The sequence below is a fragment of the Prionailurus bengalensis genome, chromosome E1, assembly GCF_016509475.1.
Source record: "Prionailurus bengalensis isolate Pbe53 chromosome E1, Fcat_Pben_1.1_paternal_pri, whole genome shotgun sequence".
NCBI lineage: Eukaryota > Metazoa > Chordata > Mammalia > Carnivora > Felidae > Prionailurus > Prionailurus bengalensis.
In genome coordinates, this window is record NC_057347.1 from 45,941,621 (window position 1) to 45,961,265 (window position 19,645).

Below are 19,645 nucleotides of genomic sequence, written 5' to 3' on the forward strand. Positions count from 1 at the left end.
TCTGAAAGTATTTCTTTTCTGTGTCATTTTTGAAAACTTTTATTAAGCCACATGGTTGCATTTTGAGTACAGTTTCTAAGAAAAGAATGTCAAGTCGGTAGCACAAACAACTAGCCCAGGGCAGGTGGTGTGTTGGCTCAGGGCAGCAGCCTATTTGACCTGCCCTTGAAACTAAAGTTCAGACCTCAAGATAGAGGTCTACAGCCTTCCAAATAGAAGACACTAGCTAGAAAGAATACAGCATCAGGCATCAAAGTAAAAAGATTCATTCTTTCCAGACCTTCTCTGAGTCTGGGTTATGGGTTAGGTATAAAAATAACACTTTGATTTCAATACATACAAGGCAGTGGAGATATAAGGGTGGACAAAACTGTGTCCCTGCCTTCTACAAGCTTACAGTCACTGAGGGAAGCCAGAGCAAGTCAACAGGAAGTCACAATTGCACCTTAACACTGGGAAAACAGGTCTTTATAAGAATGCCTAACTCAGGATCAAGGAAAAAAGCTTCTTGGGAAGAAACTGGAAATAATTTGATTTTGCAAAAGAGCATCCCATCCCCCACCCCCTCCAAATGACCTCAGCCTCCATTTTTCCACTCAATAATACAGCAGCCATCACCCTCTCATCATGTAATATAACTTGCTCACTTTTCTGAATTGAACACTTAAGGAAATAAGGAAGTGGGTTTAAAAGAAAAGAGTATAGAGCAGCCCGATGCAGCAATCTCCAACCATTTCAGTGTCTTCAGATCAGCTGCATCAGGTCTGTGGTTCTCTCACTGAGCAAACTCCACTTCAAGGCCCCCATGCCCTGAGGCACAGTGGAGGTTCCTGCCTTTGCTTCTTACTGCCACATGGTGTCACTGTTGACAGTCCCACACAGTCCATAAAACCTGGTGCTTCTGCAGATCCAGGTTCCCAGGTCCTCTACCATGGATCTTTCTAGGAGGATGATTGGCTTCCTCAGGACTTGGTGCAGGTAGGGGTGATTCTCTGCATGAACTTGCAGGGTTACAGAGCTCACTACTGTGGACTAGCCATCCAGGATGGGTCTTCAGATTTCGGTAGGCCCTTTCCTAGGAAGATTTGAAACCTCTGTTCTCTCCCTTTCCTTCCCCAAGGATGTTGAGGTCAGGGAGTCAATTCTCCTAGTCAATTCTAAGGGTAGCTGCCTTGTCTTCAGGGGACCCCCACCCCCTAAAAGGTTTGTTCTTTTCCTGAACAGTAGAGCAATCGGCTTACACTTAACTGCGGCTACCCTGATTATCTTCACGGGAAGAGAACTACTTTTAATACTCCAAAAATTTATCCTTTTAGGAAAGTCAAGATGACTTTCTGGTGTCTTTCTTATAGACCCAAGAAAAAACAAGTTAAATCTTCAGTCAGGCTTCTTACTATAGGGAAAATAATACTATTTACCTATTATAGGATTATAGTTGGAAAGAAATGACATAGTACTTGTAAAAAACACTGGCATGGTATTGCACACATGTTCACAATATCAGCTTTTATTACACTAGCTGCTGGTGGTAATCATACCCATAATCATAATAAACTCAAAGGAAGAGTCAAAAAACCAGGTCACCCACGGAGGGCCGTCAAAAGGCACATACACCACTGACACTTCCTTTGTCTTTTCCATTGTGTTCTCTCTTCCTCTTCTATTCCTTTCCCTCTTCTTGTCTCTACTTTCCTCCTTTTTTGTTCCCTCAGATGTGGGACTACTAGTAGAATGACCAATTGTATCAGTTTGCACTGAGCTGAGGTGTTCTGAGACACTAAAATTAGGAAAGTCTCATGCTGATAGGGATGAGCTGATGACCCTCATACTGATATCTCTAAAAGTATTTCTCACATTTGATGGGGGCCCCTGAATGAAAAAAGGTGTGAGGCACAGTGTCATGTTTGTTTGACCCAGAAGGCCAGGTTCATGTAATTCTGAGGCAGACTTGTGAAGAAAGGGGAAAGTGTCAGTTCTGCTCTCAAATGTGTATAAAAAAATCAAAACTCTGGGAATTCCAGCTGGTGCAGCCACTCTGGAAAATAGGATGGAGGTTCCTCAAAAAACTAAAAATAGAACTACCCTATGACCCAGCAATTGCACTACTAGGTATTTATCCAAGGGATACAGGGATGCTGTTTCGAAGGGACACATGCACCCCCATGTTTGTAGCAGCACTATCAACAATAGCCAAAGTATGGAAAGAGCCCAAATGTCCATCGATGGATGAATGGATAAAGAAGACGTGGTATATATATACATACAATGGAGTATTACTCGGCAATCAAAAAGAATGAAATCTTGCCATTTGCCACTACGTGGATGCAACTGGAGGGTATTATGCTAAGTGAAATTAGTCAGAGAAAGACAAATATCATAGGACTTCACTCATATGAGGACTTTAAGAGACTAAAACGATGAACATAAGAGAAGGAAAACAAAAACAATATAAACACAGGGAGGGGGACAAAACAGAAGAGACTCATAAATATGGAGAACAAACAGAGGGTTACTGGAGGGGATGTGGGAGGGGGGATGGGCTAAATGGGTAAGGGGCACTAAGGAATCCACTCCTGAAATCACTGTTGCACTAGATGCTAACTAATTTTAGATGTAAAATTTAAAAAATTAAATTAAATTAAAAAAAAGAATCAAAACTCAATATATTGTTTTGGCAATGCTGATGGAAATGTTAACCTTAAAAATAAAACTTCCAGGGGCGCCTGGGTGGCTCAGTCGGTTAAGCATCTGACTTCGGCTCAGGTCATGATCTCACGGTCCATGAGTTCGAGCCCCGCGTCGGGCTCTGTGCTGACAGCTCAGAGCCTGGAGCCTGTTTCAGATTCTGTGTCTCCCTCTCTCTCTGCCCCTCCCCTGTTCATGCTCTGTCTCTCTCTGTCTCAAAAATAAATAAACGTTAAAAAAAATAAATAAATAAAGCTTCCAGTTATTTTTACCAGCAAAAAATGGATTTATTTGAGAACAGCTGAGAATTGTAATCCAGGACAAGTAATCTGTAGCAAAATTTATAGGCAAGTCTGCAGAACAAAGGAAAGGACCTGCTGCTTTACAGAGGAAAAGGGGGAGTCGGGAAGGCTGTTATAAACAAAAAGCCCATTAAAGTGAGAGTTGGAAATATAGTGGTTTCTCATTGGCTGAGCTGTAACTGTTTCTCATTGGCTGGGCTGTTGCTGGGACAGGAGGAAAGCCTTTTTTTCTCCTGCTGGGCTGGGAAAGCAGCATCCAGGTATAAAGTCTGTCTCCTATTGGGTCTGCAATTGCAGTGGTAGTGTGTGAAAGCCCCCCTGCCAGCCTCCCAATTCCTTTTTTTTTTTTTAATGTTTATTTATTTTGAGAGAGAGAGACAAAGTGAGAAAGAGAGAGCATGCCCGAGGGTGCGCGGGCGTGTGCGCGCGCGCGCGCGCGCACACACACACACACACACACACACACACGTGCGCGCGCGCGCGCGCGCACACACACACACACACACACACAAAGGAGGGACAGAGAGAGGGAGAGAGAATCCCAAGCAGGTTCCCTGCTGTCAGACTCAGGGCTTGAACTCATGATCCGTGAGATCATGACTTGAGCCAAAATCAGGAGTCAGATGCTTAAGTCACTGAGCCACCCAGGCACCCAATTCCTTTCTAAACAAGATTTCCTTTTACTAGTTTGCACATTTCCCTCTTATGATCAAGATCTTTCTTTGAAAGTGTCACTGATCAAGAGTCAGTTTCTCCACATTTAGTGGTTGTCTCAGTACCAGGAAGGACCTTTCCCAGTTGTCATGTCCTAAATAGGAGGGAAAGCACCTAGCCGTTGGAAACCACTCAAACCACATTTGAGCAGCAAGGAAGATTAGGAGGGAGAGAACTGTCAGGTACTTCCTATCTGTAGTCCCTATCTATCAAGACTGTAATTACGCACTGGAGATCGTCTCCAAGCACTGAGCCAGCATCACCTTATCGGGTACATCATTTTTAGAAGCCTGATAGGCAACAAAATACAAAACGCAAAATGATTATACAAAGCAGAAAAAGTAACATAGCAATTCCATATTGTATGATGGTTCTAAACCAGGACTCCACGTCTGAAAGTAGCTAACTGAAATATTTATTTGCACTTATTCAGACTTGGGGGAGAAAGGCGCTCCCTATGAAGGCAAACCAGGAATCATGTGAGCCTTCTGGAAGTCTCCACTTAAAGCAACAATGAAAGAAGAGCAGTGGATACCAGAGGAGCACACGGAGAGAATTAACCAAGCACAATCAGGAAGATACAGTGCAGCTATAAATATAAAGCAACAGCTGATGAACTTTCTGCAAAACAGAAAAATTTCAAAGATGTTTAAAAACAGTATTGTTATATCAGAAGAACTGCTTGAACCAAATGTGTTATTGACAATACAACCTCCTAAGGCTGCAAAGACCATAAAGTTCAGAGACCATGAATTTGGATAAGAATCTAAAGTCAGTTAATAGTCCAGAGGAAAGAAGCCTTTTGTGAATTCTGAACCTTCTAATCCTTCAGAAAAAGCAAGTGTAAGATTAATTTGTCCTGGGATCATGATGAGGCTGTTTCCAAAAGGCCGTAATCAAAAGGGGTTTCCCCCTTTTGCGAGGGCTTTGGGAATGCAGACAAGGGCATTATGTTTCCATAAAAAAAGAAGCAACAGTGAGAAAAAGGTAGACAGACCTGCCCAGACATCTTGGGAAAGTGGTCTCCTCAGATATCATCTGCTTCAATTCTGGGACACCTCTACTTTCAGGTCACCAGATGGCATGCGGGTCCAGTCAGCGTTTGGCTCTTTCTTTAGATGTATCATGTGAATCCAAGAGTCTATTCTCTGGAGTTTGGTGGCATCAGGGTTGGTTAGAAGCTCCTGACAAAGGCCTTTCCAGCAAGGCTGAAGAGAGCATTTCTGGAGGTGTCTTTTCCAACCGATGAAATCTCTAGGTTTCAAGGTGTGAGGCTTAAGGTTGTCATCTCCTGGGAGTGTTCTGTGAAAAGACTGTTATTTTAACAGAAGCAGTTGGGCCTTTGCAATATTGAAGTATCTCTCTTTTTGTCAACCGTGGGTCAGAGGAGGCAGGGGCCGAGTGTATTGGATGTGCTGTGACTATGTCAAAGGGTGAGCGTCTCTGAGTACCAAAGAGGGTAGATCTGAGATTTCAGACTAAGGGCAGCTTTTGGCCAGAGTATTTGAGGGATTTCTTCAAATTTTGCCAATTGGGTCTTTTTAAAAAAAAAATTTTTTTTTAACGTTTTATTTATTTATTTATTAAAAAAAAATTTTTTTTTTCAACGTTTATTTATTTTGGGACAGAGAGAGACAGAGCATGAACAGGGGAGGGTCAGGGAGAGGGAGACACAGAATCCGAAACAGGCTCCAGGCTCTGAGCTGTCAGCACAGAGCCCAACGCGGGGCTCGAACTCACGGACCCTCACGGACCGCGAGATCATGACCTGAGCCGAAGTCGGCTGCTCAACCGACTGAGCCACCCAGGTGCCCCAGCCAATTGGGTCTTAATAGTGCCATGAGTCTGTTCAACTAACCCTGAGAATTGAGGATGGTGTGCACAATGAAGTGCTGGGAAATCAGCCAACAGCACAGACTTGTTGAAGCACTTGACTGGCAAAGCGTGTTCTCTCATCACTATGAAGTTCGAGAGGGGGTCCCCAGGTAGGGATAACTTTTTCTAATGGAATGTTAGCCACAGAAGCAGCATTGGCCTGTCTACAAGAGAACTCTTTGTACCAGTAAGAAACACACAAACCATGACTAAAACATTTATATCCATGAGAAAGGGAAGCTGTATGAAATCCATCTGTACAGTTTTCCCTGGATTATACTTTAGACAGGTGGAACAAGAGACGTAGGTGCTTTTTGCGACCTTATTAATACTTCCCCACCAATATTGATTCATGAATGCTATTATTTTGTCAGTAGACCAATGGTTTAATGCATGTACATGAGAAATTTAGAATTTTTGGTAGGGCTGGATTGTTATTTGGTCCAAACCAGAGGTCTCTCTTTTTATTAAGCCAACAATTATTGCATTTCCGATATTGTTTTGCCATCTCTGAGGCCAACTGTTGGGTATCTCTGGTCAATTTTTCCAAGTTATCATTTGGGAGAACATCACTTTGGAACATGACAGAGGTTTAGCTTTTGGTTTCCTTGGGAGCGGTGTGTTTAGCGGAAATATAAGCAAGGTGGTTTACTTTGGTCTCCAGGAAATTGAGTCTCAAGTGCCCAGGACCCTTAATAATAGCCAGAGCAGCCAGCAAAAGGATGGCATCTAATAAATTTTGGACACAGAAGCCATTTTTAATTTTATCCTCATCGGAGGTAAAGACAGCTTGCCGTTTCCATAATATTCCAGAGTCATGAGCTACACCCAAAGCATACTGACTATCAGTATAAATGCTAAGTTTTATCCTTAGCAAAGTTACATGCTCGAATAAGGGTGTATAATTCAGCCTGTTGGGCTGAATTAGTCAAGGGTAAAGCTGCTGTTTCAATGACTTCAAAAGGAGCTTCAGTAGCATACCCAGCACATTATTTACCATTTTCATCTTTCAAATAAGAACCATCAGTAAAGCATGAAAAACCTGCAATGGTTAGAGCCTCTTGTAACTTTCCATGGGGGGAGGGGTGCCAAAAGGTAATCTACCAGGGTTAAGCAGTTGTGAGGGGTTTTGTCCAGGTCTAAATGTAGTCCTTGTTTCAGGATTAGATGCCCTGGGTATTGAACTGAGTTTCAGCAAACGGCTTTCTTTTTTTTTTTTTTTTTTTTTTTTTTTTGAGACCTTATGTCCCTTTAAGGCCAAAAGTTCTAACAGGTGGATGCTGTCTCCTGTGAACAGGCTTGAGAAGGGGAGCAGAGACATCAATCATATACAAATTGTAACAACGTAGAGCCTACAGAAAACTTTCTTTCACCCAAATCAGCTTTTAAGATTCGTGAAAAGTAAGGAGGACTTGGCGTTGTAACCCTGGGGCTTACTGTCCAGGTGCATTTCCATTCTTCCCCAATGAAAGCAGAAAGGTATTGGCTATCCTCATGAAAGGAATGGTAAAAATGCACTGCATAGATCAATTACAGTGAAAAATTAGCTTTCAGTGAGAACAGACCTCAGGAGCATATGGGGCTTGGGAGCAACAGGTGCCAAGGGATAACAATGTTATTTTTTGCTCAGAGGTCTGGGATAAACCTCCATCTTCAGTATTGGGTTTTCTCACTGGTAAAATGTTGGTATTATAGGGACTAGTACAGGGGATAATGAGGCTCCAAGCCTTCTAATCTTCTATTCTGGTCTTGATGCCTTGAAGGGTTTCTTTATACAGTATTAATTCTGGGAAGGGTTTTTGAGGTATCTACTTGAATCCGGACCAGAGGTGTGCTGTGGATTCTGCCAATATCAGCTGAAGATGTTGCCCATGAAAAGGATGGTAGCTGATCCAAGAGGAACAAATGATATGGCCCCCAGATTCTGCTGTAGTGAGTCTGTTTTCTGTCAAACCCAAGGCCAATACACTTCCAACAGGCACAATTGCACCAGGGGTAGTCTGGTTCCAAACAGGAGTCAAACTGAAGGCCAAGCAAACACTCTCAGATGGGATAAGGCCTCAAAACAGATCCTGAATAAAGTCTGGAGAACTCAAACACAAAGACAGCGGAGCTCAAAATCCAGGAGAAAACTTACCCTCAAACTCCGGGGTCCTCCAGCCAAGCCCAATGGGCTCTGTGGGTGCCAGCACCTGTTTGCTCAGCAGCCTTAGAGTTGTTGGGGGCTCTTCTCTGGACTAATGTTAACCTTAAAAATAAAATGCCTGTTATCTTACTAGTAAAAATGGGTTTATATGGGAACATCAGAGAATCACAACTCAGAACAAGCAGGCTGCAGTAAAGCCTTAGGCAAGTCCGCAGAATAAAGGAGAGATTCTGCTCTCCATAATAGAGGAAAGGAGGCAGTTGGGGAGGCTGTTATAAACAAAAAATTCATTGGCGTAAAGTGAGAACTGGAAGTATGGTGGCTTCTCATTGGCTGAGCTGTGACTGTTTCTCACTGGCTGCGCTGTTGCCGGGGCAGGAGGAAAGACCTTCTTCCTCTCGCTGGGTTAGTAAAGTAGTTTCCACTTAAGGTCCTTCTCTTCCAGTTGGGTCTACAATTGCCAAGTGGTAGGGCAGAGAGCTCCCCCTGCTGGGCGCCCAAGCCCATTCTATACTAGGTTTCCTTTTTTTAAATTTTCACAGAAGAAATTCAGGTGAGAGTAAATTTAGGTCATTTTAGATTACAGTAAATTTACAAGATCGCATGGAGTCAGACAAACATTATTGCTAGAAAATCTCACTAATCTTACTTTGGGGAAGAGTTTTCATTAGAAATTAAAAAAAAATTTTTTTTTTCAATTGGGGTAAATGAGACAACATAAAAATTACCATCTTAACCGTTTTTTAAAGAGGCATTTTATGTTTGAGTAATCTCTACACCCAACGTGGGGTTTGAACTCAACCCTGAGATCAAGAGTTGCATGCTCTACCATCTGAACCAGCCAGGTGACCCCCCACCCCTGGCCCCCATTTTTTTTTTTAACGTTTATTTGTTTTTGAGACAGAGAGAGACAGAGCATGAACGGGGGAGGGGCAGAGAGAGAGGGAGACAGAATCAGAAGCAGGCTCCAGGCTCTGAGCCATCAGCCCAGTACCCCGCGCCAGGCTCGAACTCACGGACCGCTAGATCGTGACCGGGGCTGAAGTCAGACGCTTAACCGACTGAGCCACCCAGGCGCCCCACCCCCATAGCGTCTGTAGGACCCTTCATTTTGCAAAATTCCACCCATTAACAACAGCTCGTCATTCCCTCTTCTCCCAGCCCTGGTAACCACCATTCCACTTTCTGGTCTTTATGAATTGAAGTACCTTGCCGAGAGAAATCATACAGTAATTGCCTTTTCGTTACTTGCTTCTCAGAAATTTTTGGTTAGAATTAGAAACGGAGAGTGCCGCAACTGACCCAGGTCTTCATTTCCGGTGGACCCGGCTGTCTCATCCTTGTAGTCCCTAACTCAGTGGTTCTCAACTGCGTTTGCGCATTAGACTCACCTGGGGAGCTTTAAAAACCACTCCTTCCTGGATCCCTTCCAGACCAATTAAATCTGAATTGCAGGGAGTAGGAGCGCCTGGGTGGCTAGATCTCTTAAGTGTAGGACTTGGCTCAGGTCCTGATCTCACGGTTCGTCTGTTCGAGTCCTGCATAGGGCTCTCTGCTCTCAGAGACCCTTTTGGATCCTGTGTCCCCCTCTCTCTGTACCCCTTCTCCACTCTTGCATGTGCACATGCTCTCTCTCTCTCTCAAAATAAATAAATGAACTTTAATAACAAGTATTTAAGCATTCCATCAGAAAACAGGGAACACCCCCAAAATTCAGTGCAAAACAGCTGATTTCTTGAGTGCTGTAATGTGTCAAACACTTCAGAAACACCATTTTATCTAATCCTGACATTAGCCTTGTAAGGCAATTTATTATCATCTCATTTTGTACACGAGGACCCTGGGTCCCCAAGAGGTTAAGTAATCTACTCGTGAGCATAAATACAAGTCCAACTATTTCTGATTCTTGCCCTTACAAGTTACCCCAATCCACTGTTCTCAGAAGAAATTGCTCAATGACAGCTTGAGGAGAAACTGTGTTTGGATTAATTTTTGTCCTTAAACATGTTTTCAATAGGGATTTGTCACCGATGTTTAAAAACTAGATTTCACATGTCCTGGGGTGCCTGGGTGGCTCAGTTGGTTAAGCAACTGGGTCTTGATTTCGGCTCAGGTCATGATCTCGCAGTTCCTGAGTTCGAGCCCCTCATCAGTGTGCTGACAGCATGGAACCTGCTTGGGATTCTCTCTCTCCCTCTCTCTCTACCCCTCCCTGGCTTGTGCTTGCTCTTTCTCTGTCTCTCAAAATAAATAAATAAACATTAAAAGGAAAAAGTCTGGACGTCCTGTCTGCCTCGAAAAATCAGAAGGTCTGGCAGCCCTTCCCACAGTCCTGAATGGCAACAAGGTTCGATAGGTCCCACCTTAGCTGGGTCCTGAGTTCTCTTGACTTCCCGTACCCACACGCTGGGATGTGTCCCTGACAAGGAAGTGGAGCGTCAGTTATGATTTATCCCTTCACACCAAGCCTTCATTACTTTCGTAATTGTCTACCTGGCACCTGCTGGCCCTGAATTTGCAACCCCAACTTAGAGTCTTTCTTCCACTTCCCTTGCCACCATCCAGATCCCAAACAGTCTGGTTCTGTTTGTCCCAAAGCCATTTTGCATTGTTCCCCTTTCCTAAGAGTAGGTGGGTCTAATGTGTGTTCGCCTTCAACTTTGTGCACAAAAGTAATTCTAGGCTTTCTCTCGTAATTTTCTCCCATGTCGGGATGTTTTGCCTCTGTACTTAATAGCTTATTTTGCTTTCCATTTTTTCCCTGCTCTTGGGGGCTAGATTTGGTGTTGTGGTGCCCGCGGGGGAGAAAGGAACACCTCCGGGTACTCGATGGGGGTGCTCCTGACCTATGACTGCCCAGAGAGCTGGGACCTCAGACCTGGGCAGGGACCCGATGTGTGATGGAGAGGAATAAATGTGTCGGTTTCTTTCTAGCCCAGGAGGAATCAGGTCAGGCATCATTCCCAGTTGGCCCCCACAGGATGCCTGCGGCTGTCTTCCCAGCCTGGACCTTGCCCCACATAATAGAATGACACCTACTCAGATGATACGATGCAACTAATTTTATTAGGAAAGCACAGTGAGCAGCGGGGGGGCACTTTCCAGGGTCAGGGGAGGCGCTGGGGAGGGGGCAACCGAGATGCCCCACAACTAGAAGGCACAGCTGCTTTCCACGAAGCGGCGACACTTCATGACCCGCAGGTACGTCTCAGCCTTGTGCAGGTCCTTCTTGAAGCAGGACAGGAGCCCATAGTTCTTGAGCAGCGCGTCGTCACTGCGCAAGTTTGTGTCAAACTTGTCGTAGGTTTGCTTCAGGATCTGCCCGGCCCGGGGGCTGCCATCTTCCAGCTCCTGCAAAAAGGGGAGGAGGGACGGAGAGGCCCAGTCTTTGGCCACTGCTCCTTCCCTGTCCCTCTGTGGGTGGCCCTCCCCTCCAGGGCTCCGACAAGGGCACGGAGGATTCACGGTGGGGAAACGAGTAAGCTTTCTCAGGGGTCAAGGCTGGACTGTTTACTACAAAGAAAGGGGCGGCCTCTCCCAGTGCACGCAAGCCCCCACCCCTCAGTTAAGTCAGCCTGGCTGCCGCCAGGCCCCAGGGAGGGGACCCGCAGCGCTGCGGTCCCCACCCGCATCAGGGCTTGGATGCCTTCCTCCAGGTCCTTGAGCTTCTCGTAGACCCGGTCCGAGGTGCCGAACACCAGGCTGTTGGTGAAGACCCTGCTGAGGAATTGCACGGGCCCGAGCCACGACTGGATGAGCAACAGGGAGAAGCGGAGCAGCTCTACGTCCTGTGGATGGAGGGGGCGGTGGGCACGCCAGCCTCTGCCCGGGAGCCTCCCGCCTGCCTCCCTGCACACCCTCGGCCCCAGGGAGAAGGCTGCCCAGGGCCTGACTCCTGCAGACGAGGGAGGCCCCTGATCCTTGGCCGGGCGCCCCTGGCCACTCACGGATCTCTGCTGGGCCTCGTCCTTGCCCGTGGGGGCCGGGATGGTCTCCGAGAAGCAGAAGGCAGCCTGCGCGTTCTGGATGGAATACCTCTGTCCCTCCGGGATGTACGCCCGCTCCTGCAGAAAGAATGCCCGCCCGGGTCTCAGCTGCACGGTCCTCATCACTGCTTCATTCAGAAGCTCCCTCAGTTTGTGCTCAGCTGACAGCCTCTTCACTTGGATGAAATAACCCTGAGCTCCTCAGTTTCCTCCCATTACGTCCCAGGGGTGATATTCACCCCTTCTTGCACCCCCCCCCCCCACCGTCGCCCATTCCTGGGGAACTTACAAACTCTTTGTAGGTGTCGGCGGCCAGCTGGTGCAGGTGCTGGGCCCGGAGCACGGCGTTGGCAAACAGACTGGACAAGGGCATGGCTGGGAAGGCGCCCACCTCCTGGGGCCAGGGCAGGCAGAGCAGGGCAAACGCCAGGAGCACAGAGTTCCGAGGGCCTACAGAGAGGGACCCGGAGGGCGAGGCCGTGGCCCAGACAGCAAGAGGCCTTTGTTTCCCGTCAGCCCTTCCCCTCCCCCCACCGGGGACGGAGAACATTTAAAACTTGGCCAAATGTCTGGGCATAGATGTCTCTGCTCACATTCAGCAGCCCCAAAGCCCAGGGTTAGTGTCCCCATCCACATGCCGGGCCACCACCTTGTGCCTCAGTATACACTGAACCCAAAGGGATTTTAGGGGCACTTACCTGCAGCCATCACAGCTGGGGATGAGCCGTCCACAGGACCCTGAGCGGTTTGGGGAGCCGGGTGCTGGGATCCTGGAATCAGTCCCTTGCGGGCCCTTTTTATACCCTGGTCCCTTCTCTATCCCCCTCCGCCCCCACTTATTTTCTCTATACATTTATGCATCGGGCCACTGGCCGGCCTGTGCTGATGGATAATTTAGAGTCTCCTCCCTCTTGTCCTGTTCCCGCTCTTCTTGGGGTCATGTCCCCCAGGCCTTCCCTGCCATCTTCCCCTGTCCGCTGTCACCGGCCCTGAGGGTTGTGCACACAGGGTCTCAGCTTGAGAGAACATCCCATCTGTACTCATTTCAAGGGGGAGGCGGCAGAAGGGAGTAGCCTGAGTTCAGGTGCGTTCTGGCAGGTACCACGGGGGGGTTGTCCACTCGGGTGAGGAGGACCCACCCCGGCCCCCAAAAGGGGAGCTATGTCAGGCTGGATGTGCCGTGAGAGCTGCGCTACCTTCCCTCATTCTCTATTCCTATTTTCCTCCCTGCACGGTTCCCCTCCATCTACCAGACAGAATGTGTGTCTGGGGAAAGGGAGCCCAGAACAGCCATGGATTCTGAGGTTTCTGGGCACAGTTCAGTCCCAGATTGCCACCTTCGTCGCTGTCACCATCCCCCTACCCTTTACCACCATCTGACCACCTGGTCCGGCCCAAGGCAGCTGGTGCTGGCCTCGACCCCACACTGCCCTCCCATTTCTCTGCCGTGGGGGCTCCTCCAGGTGGCTGAGGCAGAGGACCAAAACCAGAGACATCACTCTGCTCCTCGAACCTGCTACAGAGATGCCAACCAAGAAGCAGAAGTCCCAGGAACAGACCCGGGCCACAAGAACTTCCCCCTGGCAACCCAGTCACCATCAGAGGGTCTCAAGATCAGAAGAGCCCATGCGGGCTTGGGTCTCATTCCCAGCACTGAAAGTCCAGGCACAGCACCCTGAAAGATGATCTCCCCAACCACCCTAGGCTCCTTTTAGTCTTTCTTCTACTTAAAAAAAAATTTTTTTTTAATACTTATTTATTTTTAGAGAGGGAGAGAGGCAGAGAGAGAATCCCAAGCAGGCTCTGTGCTGTCACTGCACAGCCCGATGTGGGGCTCGAACTCATGAACCATGAGATCATGAAGAGCAGAAACCAAGAGTCAGATGCTTAACCGACTAAGCTACCCAGGCGCCCCTTTCTTCTAATATTCATATAGAGCTCATGAGGGTGTGACAGCATGCCCATGCATTGTCACATTTGACCCTCGCGGCCATCTCGTGAAGGAGGTATTATTACCACCCCATTTTGTAGAGGAGCTGACCGAGGCTCACTTGCACGAGCTGCCTCAGCCAAAGCCGACCTCCCAAACCTTGCTCTTCCCATGTTGCATCATCCCAAATCCTTTCTCCTCAGCAGACTGGGTGGGCCACTCAGTTATTTTATCTTCTAAATCCCTCTGAATCCAGGGATCCTGCCCCTAATCCCAAGGGTCCCTCTGCCTCATTTCATCCTTCCCCTAAGAGGCAGATTGTTGCCCCTCATTTCCCAGGTGAGACTGGCTCAGAGACTCGGGGTGCATGTTGGAGACCAAGTGGTAGCGTGAGGATGGGGCCTGGAGGGCTAGGTAGGACTGCTGCCCTCCAGCCTCCCCGTGCCCAGGGTTGGGGCCGTTGCAGCATCCACAAGTTACCAGCATCAGATCGCCCCCGGGGCTCAGAGCGGGAAAGAACACATTTCCCCTCCCTTTAAACCTTCCACTCCTTGAGTCTAAGAACATTTAGCACTTGCCCTGTGGGAAAATAAACAAGTGAATGAGGAAACCCTTCTAGGGGCCGTTGGTTATGGTATTGGCAACTAACATTGAAAAGTCACACCCTCATGGCCCAGAAGGGGAGTGCTTGCGTCTTGCCACCTCCCATTTTTGGGATACAGCTTCCTTTTCATCCATCATTCTGGAGCCATTGTCCAACGGTGCCCTGATTCATTATCTGCTAGGGAAGGCACTGGGACCCATGGAGCTGTTCTCCAGGCAGGACAGAGGAAGGATCAGAGTGGGCTGTCATTAAAGATATAGGCCTGGGGCACCTGGGTGACTCAGTCGGTTAAGTGTCTGACTTCAGCTCAGGTCATGGTCTCAGAGTTCTAGAGTTTGAGCCCCACACTGGGCTCTCTGCTGTCAGCACAGAGCCTGCTTCGGATCCTCTGTCCCCCTCTCTTTTTGCCCATCCCCAACTCATTCTCTCTCTCTGAAAATAAACTTAAAAGAAAAATTACAGGCCTGAAGAAGAGGAGGAGCATGGAGAAGGCTTTCCTCTCCTCCTTGCAGCTCTACCAGAGCAGAGAGGAGGGGCCAGGAGGGAAATGGAGGAAGCTCTCTGAGCCCCACACAGCTTTCTGCCTCCCCACCCCCATCTTTCCACCCTGTGGAGGGGAACTGATGTGGAACCCTTCATGACCAGTTTCTAGCTAATGAGACTTGTATGTGAACTGTGGACCAGGGGGGAAGCCTCAGACCTCCCCTAGGAGTGAGAGTACAGGAGCCCAAGTTGGGGACTGCTTGAGAGGCACACAAGGTGGGCACAGGTGAAAGGTGGCTGAGGCTCTGCATAGGCAGGGTACTGCTGACAATAGGTGGAACTAGCCAGATCCAGGGCAACTTCTGTTGACCCCAGAACTACATCGGCTCACAGGACTCTGGGGGTCCCTGGGGATACACCTTTACAGAAAGATTTACCATGGTGGCAGTCACTGGACCCAAGAGGCAGGCACTGAAGGTTATGGACTTGGGATTTTCCCTCCAGGGCTGGGGGGTCACACATCCTTTCCTGGGGCACCACGGGGCCACCCCCCTGGCTTCTCCAGGTTCAGAGACTGTCCAACCACGGCCTCTGCATGGTGGCTGAAGGGGAGAGGCCATGATTAGCATCTCTGGGGGCAGCCAAAAAAGGCTCAGGATGAACTGCCCATTATCTTGGAATCTGTGAAATTCAGTGTGTTTGGAAGCCTTTCCTATTTCCAGAACTGAAATCTGGAGTTTTCTGTACCTGTTGTGGAAGCTCACAGATTTGCTTTTGATCTAAAAGCGGCCTCTTTCAGGGTTCAGGAGCCCCTCTGAGGTTCAATCCGTGGGGTGTGGGGCCAACTTTTTGGGGGTCTTACTTACCCTGGCTGTAGAAATAGCCTCAGAGGGACTGGTGGCCATTTTTTCCGCTCCCCCCCACTCTGGTCACTTGACGTCCACTAACTCTGTGCTGCCTTCCTTGAGGCTGGAGGCTGGGATTGCCCCTGGGACATACTCCACCTTTTCTTTGCTTCCAGCATGAGTCTGAGCACCGGGTCGATCATTCAGTGTTGGGTCAAGGGCTCTAGAGAATATTATGTGGGGATTCCCAAAGGCTTCGTCAGGGGAGGTGGGGAAAGGATCACTATTCCTGAGTATGCCAGGCTCTGCACTGGCTGATAGGAGCTGGAGGCCCATTTCGTATGAGGACACGCTCAGACTCAGACAGAGTGGTTTTCCCACGGTTTCTCTGCTCTAAGTGATAGCTGCTGAAGGCCCCTATCTCCGCCCCGTCCCCCCCCCCATGCCCCCACCCCCCAGCACGAACTCTTTAGAACTCCCATCCAGGAGAGACAGTGGAGCTGTGGGGCGTGGACAGAACATTCCTCAGCACAAAGCTAGCAGAGTAAGGTCAAGTCCCCATTCAGAAGATGTTCAGTGAAGTTGGGGGGAATTGAACGGAAGGAACTTCACCCCAGAATGAGGTCCACGGACACCAAGAAAAGCGGCAGAAAAAACAACCCAATGTAGCCCGATTTAATGAACCAAATCACATCATCCTTCACATGTGTATTGCACGTTTCAGTGTACATCACGTTTTCACTTCCTTTATCTCATTGGACCCTTGGGTTTGCCAGAGGGCCCAAGCACGGAGGAAGGGCCTTGGAGGGCTTGGGGGTGGGGGGTCGAATGGGGGTGGGCACTCCTGTGGGTTGATAAGGTTGTTGTTTACACTGGTTGAGGATCTCTGAACCATCTAGAAGTGCATAACAGCCTACATAACTGGACCTATTAAGTCATTTCCACTTTGGGGACTATTCCCCAGGGAGACAGTCCCATTGAAAAAGAAGCAGTAAGTACCCGGCTGTGTCCAGCAGCTGTGGGAAGTCTGGGGTGCTTTCCTGACCGGTGCCCTTCACTGGAAATCATTCTACTCTTTTTGCCTTATTCTATGCTTATTTGTGAACATCTCAGCCCCCTTATGGGACTGCAAACCCTTTGAAGCTGGATTCATCCCTCTCATCCACTCGTTCGTTCACTGCCACCCTCCTTTGTGCATTACCTGGTTCTAGACGTAGTTGTCGCTTTTTCTGTATGCCAGATACTGTACCAGGCAGATGGGCATACCCTGATGAATGAAAGACATGATCCTTTCTTGGCTAAAGCTTATAGTACCCGGGGCAGAGAGACAATAGGAAACAAATAAAAACATAATGGTAAAATATATAAGGAAATTTCATCTTGTGAAAACCGCCATGAAAGAAATAGCCAAGACATAGAGACGAGAGAACAGCCTGGGGAGAGGGGGGCACTGACAGGGGGGACACAGCCCCAGACCCAGGAACTCAACAAGCACGTGCTAGGTGGATTTGAATGAATGTAAATGCAAGACAATGCCAAGGAAAGAACCCAAACGCCCACCCACCCAGAAACGGTAAGGTAGGCCACGTTGTGTCTCAATGTCCTCCTCATAGAATGAATTCAAATAACAAGTGCCAAAAATATAAATAAAAAGTACAAGATCTTGCAATGCACGGCAGTACATCCATGAAAACATTTAAATGAAAAAAAAAAATAGGCAAGGCAGTACGCAGATGCTGATCACAAGTCCACACAAATATTCTGCACGGACTCGTGACCTGCTGTGCCCGAGCCCTAAGCGGGTCCTCACGAAGTGTTTAGCATCGCCTCCCCCCGCCCCCCTGCCCCCCTGTTTTCGCCATCTGAGAAAGTGGTGTTAGGTCGGAGAGAAAGAGGTTTTTTTTTTTTTTGGCTTTTTTTTTTTTTTAATTTGAGAAATGCACTAGGATCCTTCTAAATGTGTTTTTAACACCCTGTACTCTATCTTCAGGATTTAATGCTAGCTAATTTTTGTTCTCTGTGGAGTCACTGACATTTCCAGGTGAAGGCTTTGGAGCTGGAGGAGCAGCTGAGGTATCCCAAGTGGGTTTGTTGCTTTTTTTTGTTTTCTTAATTTTTTATTAATGTTTATTTTTGAGACAGAGAGAGACAGAGTACGAGTGGGGGAGGGGCAGAGAAAGAGGGAGACACAGAATCTGAAGCAGGCTCCAGGCTCCAAGCTGTCATTGCAGAGCCTGATGCAGGGCTTGAACCGGCAAACCCTGAGATCCTGATCTGAGCCGAAGTCAGGCGCTTAACCGACTGAGCCACTCAGGTGCCCCTGATGCTGTTCTGTTTTTGTTGGCAGCTGAGTCCCCAGCAGATTCGGAAGGTGCCAGAACCAGGAGCACTGTGGCGAGCCAGACACATCTGGTAATTCCACAGGGGTGGGCTCTGATTCCAGCCACTGGGGTCATCTAAAGAGCAGAACACTCGAGGACAGAATCTGGGAATCCCAAACCCCGTGTTCCAAGATGGCCTTTGAGGCCCTTCACAGAAGACCCAGACACCTGCTAAGGGACAAACACTACCTGCCAGTGACACTCAAACAGTGGCAGCTTTTCACATTTTGTTTTGTTTTTCTCTTACCTCTGATTCTGCTGGAAAAACACCCAAACCCTTGAGTCAGAGCACCCCAGGCCTAGCAGCACCTGCGTCGATAAAGGCCGGAAGTCAAGCTAGAACGAAGAAGGAACCAGCCTATGCTTACACCAGGGCCCCGAGGGACTGGGCTGGATTCCCCCAGTGGGCAGTGGGGCATGTGCCCACCGAGGCACCTTGGGGCTGCATTCTGGGGAGGGGGAGGCCTGGAGGAGCCGCCCAGAGCTGGCACCCTGGAAGGATGGCCCATTGGCGTGATCGCCAGCCCGGCTGGGAAGGGAGTGGGTCCTTCAGGGTGTTGAGACTTGTGAACAACGGGAAATATTTAAAGATGGCCAGAGTTGTCCCAGGATTCTCTCCTCCCTGGTTCTCCTCCTTCTTTACTTCCTCCTCGGTGTCTCAGTGCTGCAAAGTCCTCCGAGGGAGGCAGCTGTGATATGGCGGAAAGAATGCCGGGTTTGGAGTCAGAAGGTCTCTGTGTGATTTTGGCCAGTTGTGATCTTCCTGGGCCTTGATTTGCTCATTTACCAAATGGGGCTAATGCTGCCTCCTTCCAGGCTTATGCTGGGGCTCACGCAAGGGTACGTACATGACTATGGAGGTACTCAGTACAATCTTATTGGCATTTAAGAGGCGCTCATTATATAAGTATTTTGGGGGCCCAGTAAAAGATCTTGGTTCACGTCCCGTATCCTGATTACAGCGGTGGGGTTACACAAATCTGCACATGTGCTAAAATTCATCAAACTGTACACTGAAAGAAAACATAGTCAATTTTACTACATGGCACAATTTTTTTAAAAAAACAACATCTGGCTCAACGCCCTTCTCTCAGACAAGTTCTGATGATTCCCATTCTACAGATGAAGCAACTGAGACCCGGGGTTTTCATCATCCCCACCAGGATCATCCAGCTTCATCTCCACTGCCTCAGTCAGTTCTGGGGGCCAGGGACCCATAAGATAGAGACGGCGATACCCATGGCACAAGCACCTAAGACAGAAAAACAGGCCAGGGAGGTCTTCTACATCATAACCATGAGGGCAGATACCTTTTAGGGGTGTCTGGGGAAAGAGGCAGGCCTTGCTGCTCGAATAGTTCCCTGCCAACAGTACTGCAAAGCATTACGGAAACTCAGTTATTCAGAACTATTAGTCTTTTCATAAAGCCAGTGCCTCCCCAGACTCAGGGCAGCCCCAGGCTGGGGGAGACCCTGCTTGGGGGAGAAGTGAAGACTCCCTCCCACCCCCAGCCCGGCTGCCAGGGTCCCTCGTGGAGGTAGAAGGACAGAATTAGCGCCCCTATGCAAAGCAGCAGGAGAGGAAGGGCTCTGGCTCAGTGGAGGCAGATGCCAAAACAAACCAGTTTTCTCGGACAGCCCAGAGACCAGGGAGGGAGAGGGCCCTACCTGGCCTGCCCAGCATGGCTTTGAGGG

The 19,645-nt window shown here is 48.5% G+C and overlaps 1 protein-coding gene across 1 annotated transcript; it reads right to left on the reverse strand.

The window, feature by feature from the left end:
* Positions 1-10,769: 10,769 nt before the first annotated feature.
* LOC122484753 (somatotropin) lies at positions 10,770-12,457 on the reverse strand. Its single transcript, XM_043582695.1, has 5 exons — positions 12,407-12,457; positions 11,998-12,158; positions 11,670-11,786; positions 11,349-11,510; positions 10,770-11,073 (listed from the first exon to the last, which is right to left on the reverse strand). Exons 1-5 carry the CDS (start codon positions 12,414-12,416, stop codon positions 10,873-10,875), a joined length of 651 nt encoding a protein of 216 aa, XP_043438630.1. The 5' UTR covers positions 12,417-12,457; the 3' UTR covers positions 10,770-10,872.
* Between the last annotated feature and the right edge of the window lie 7,188 nt (positions 12,458-19,645).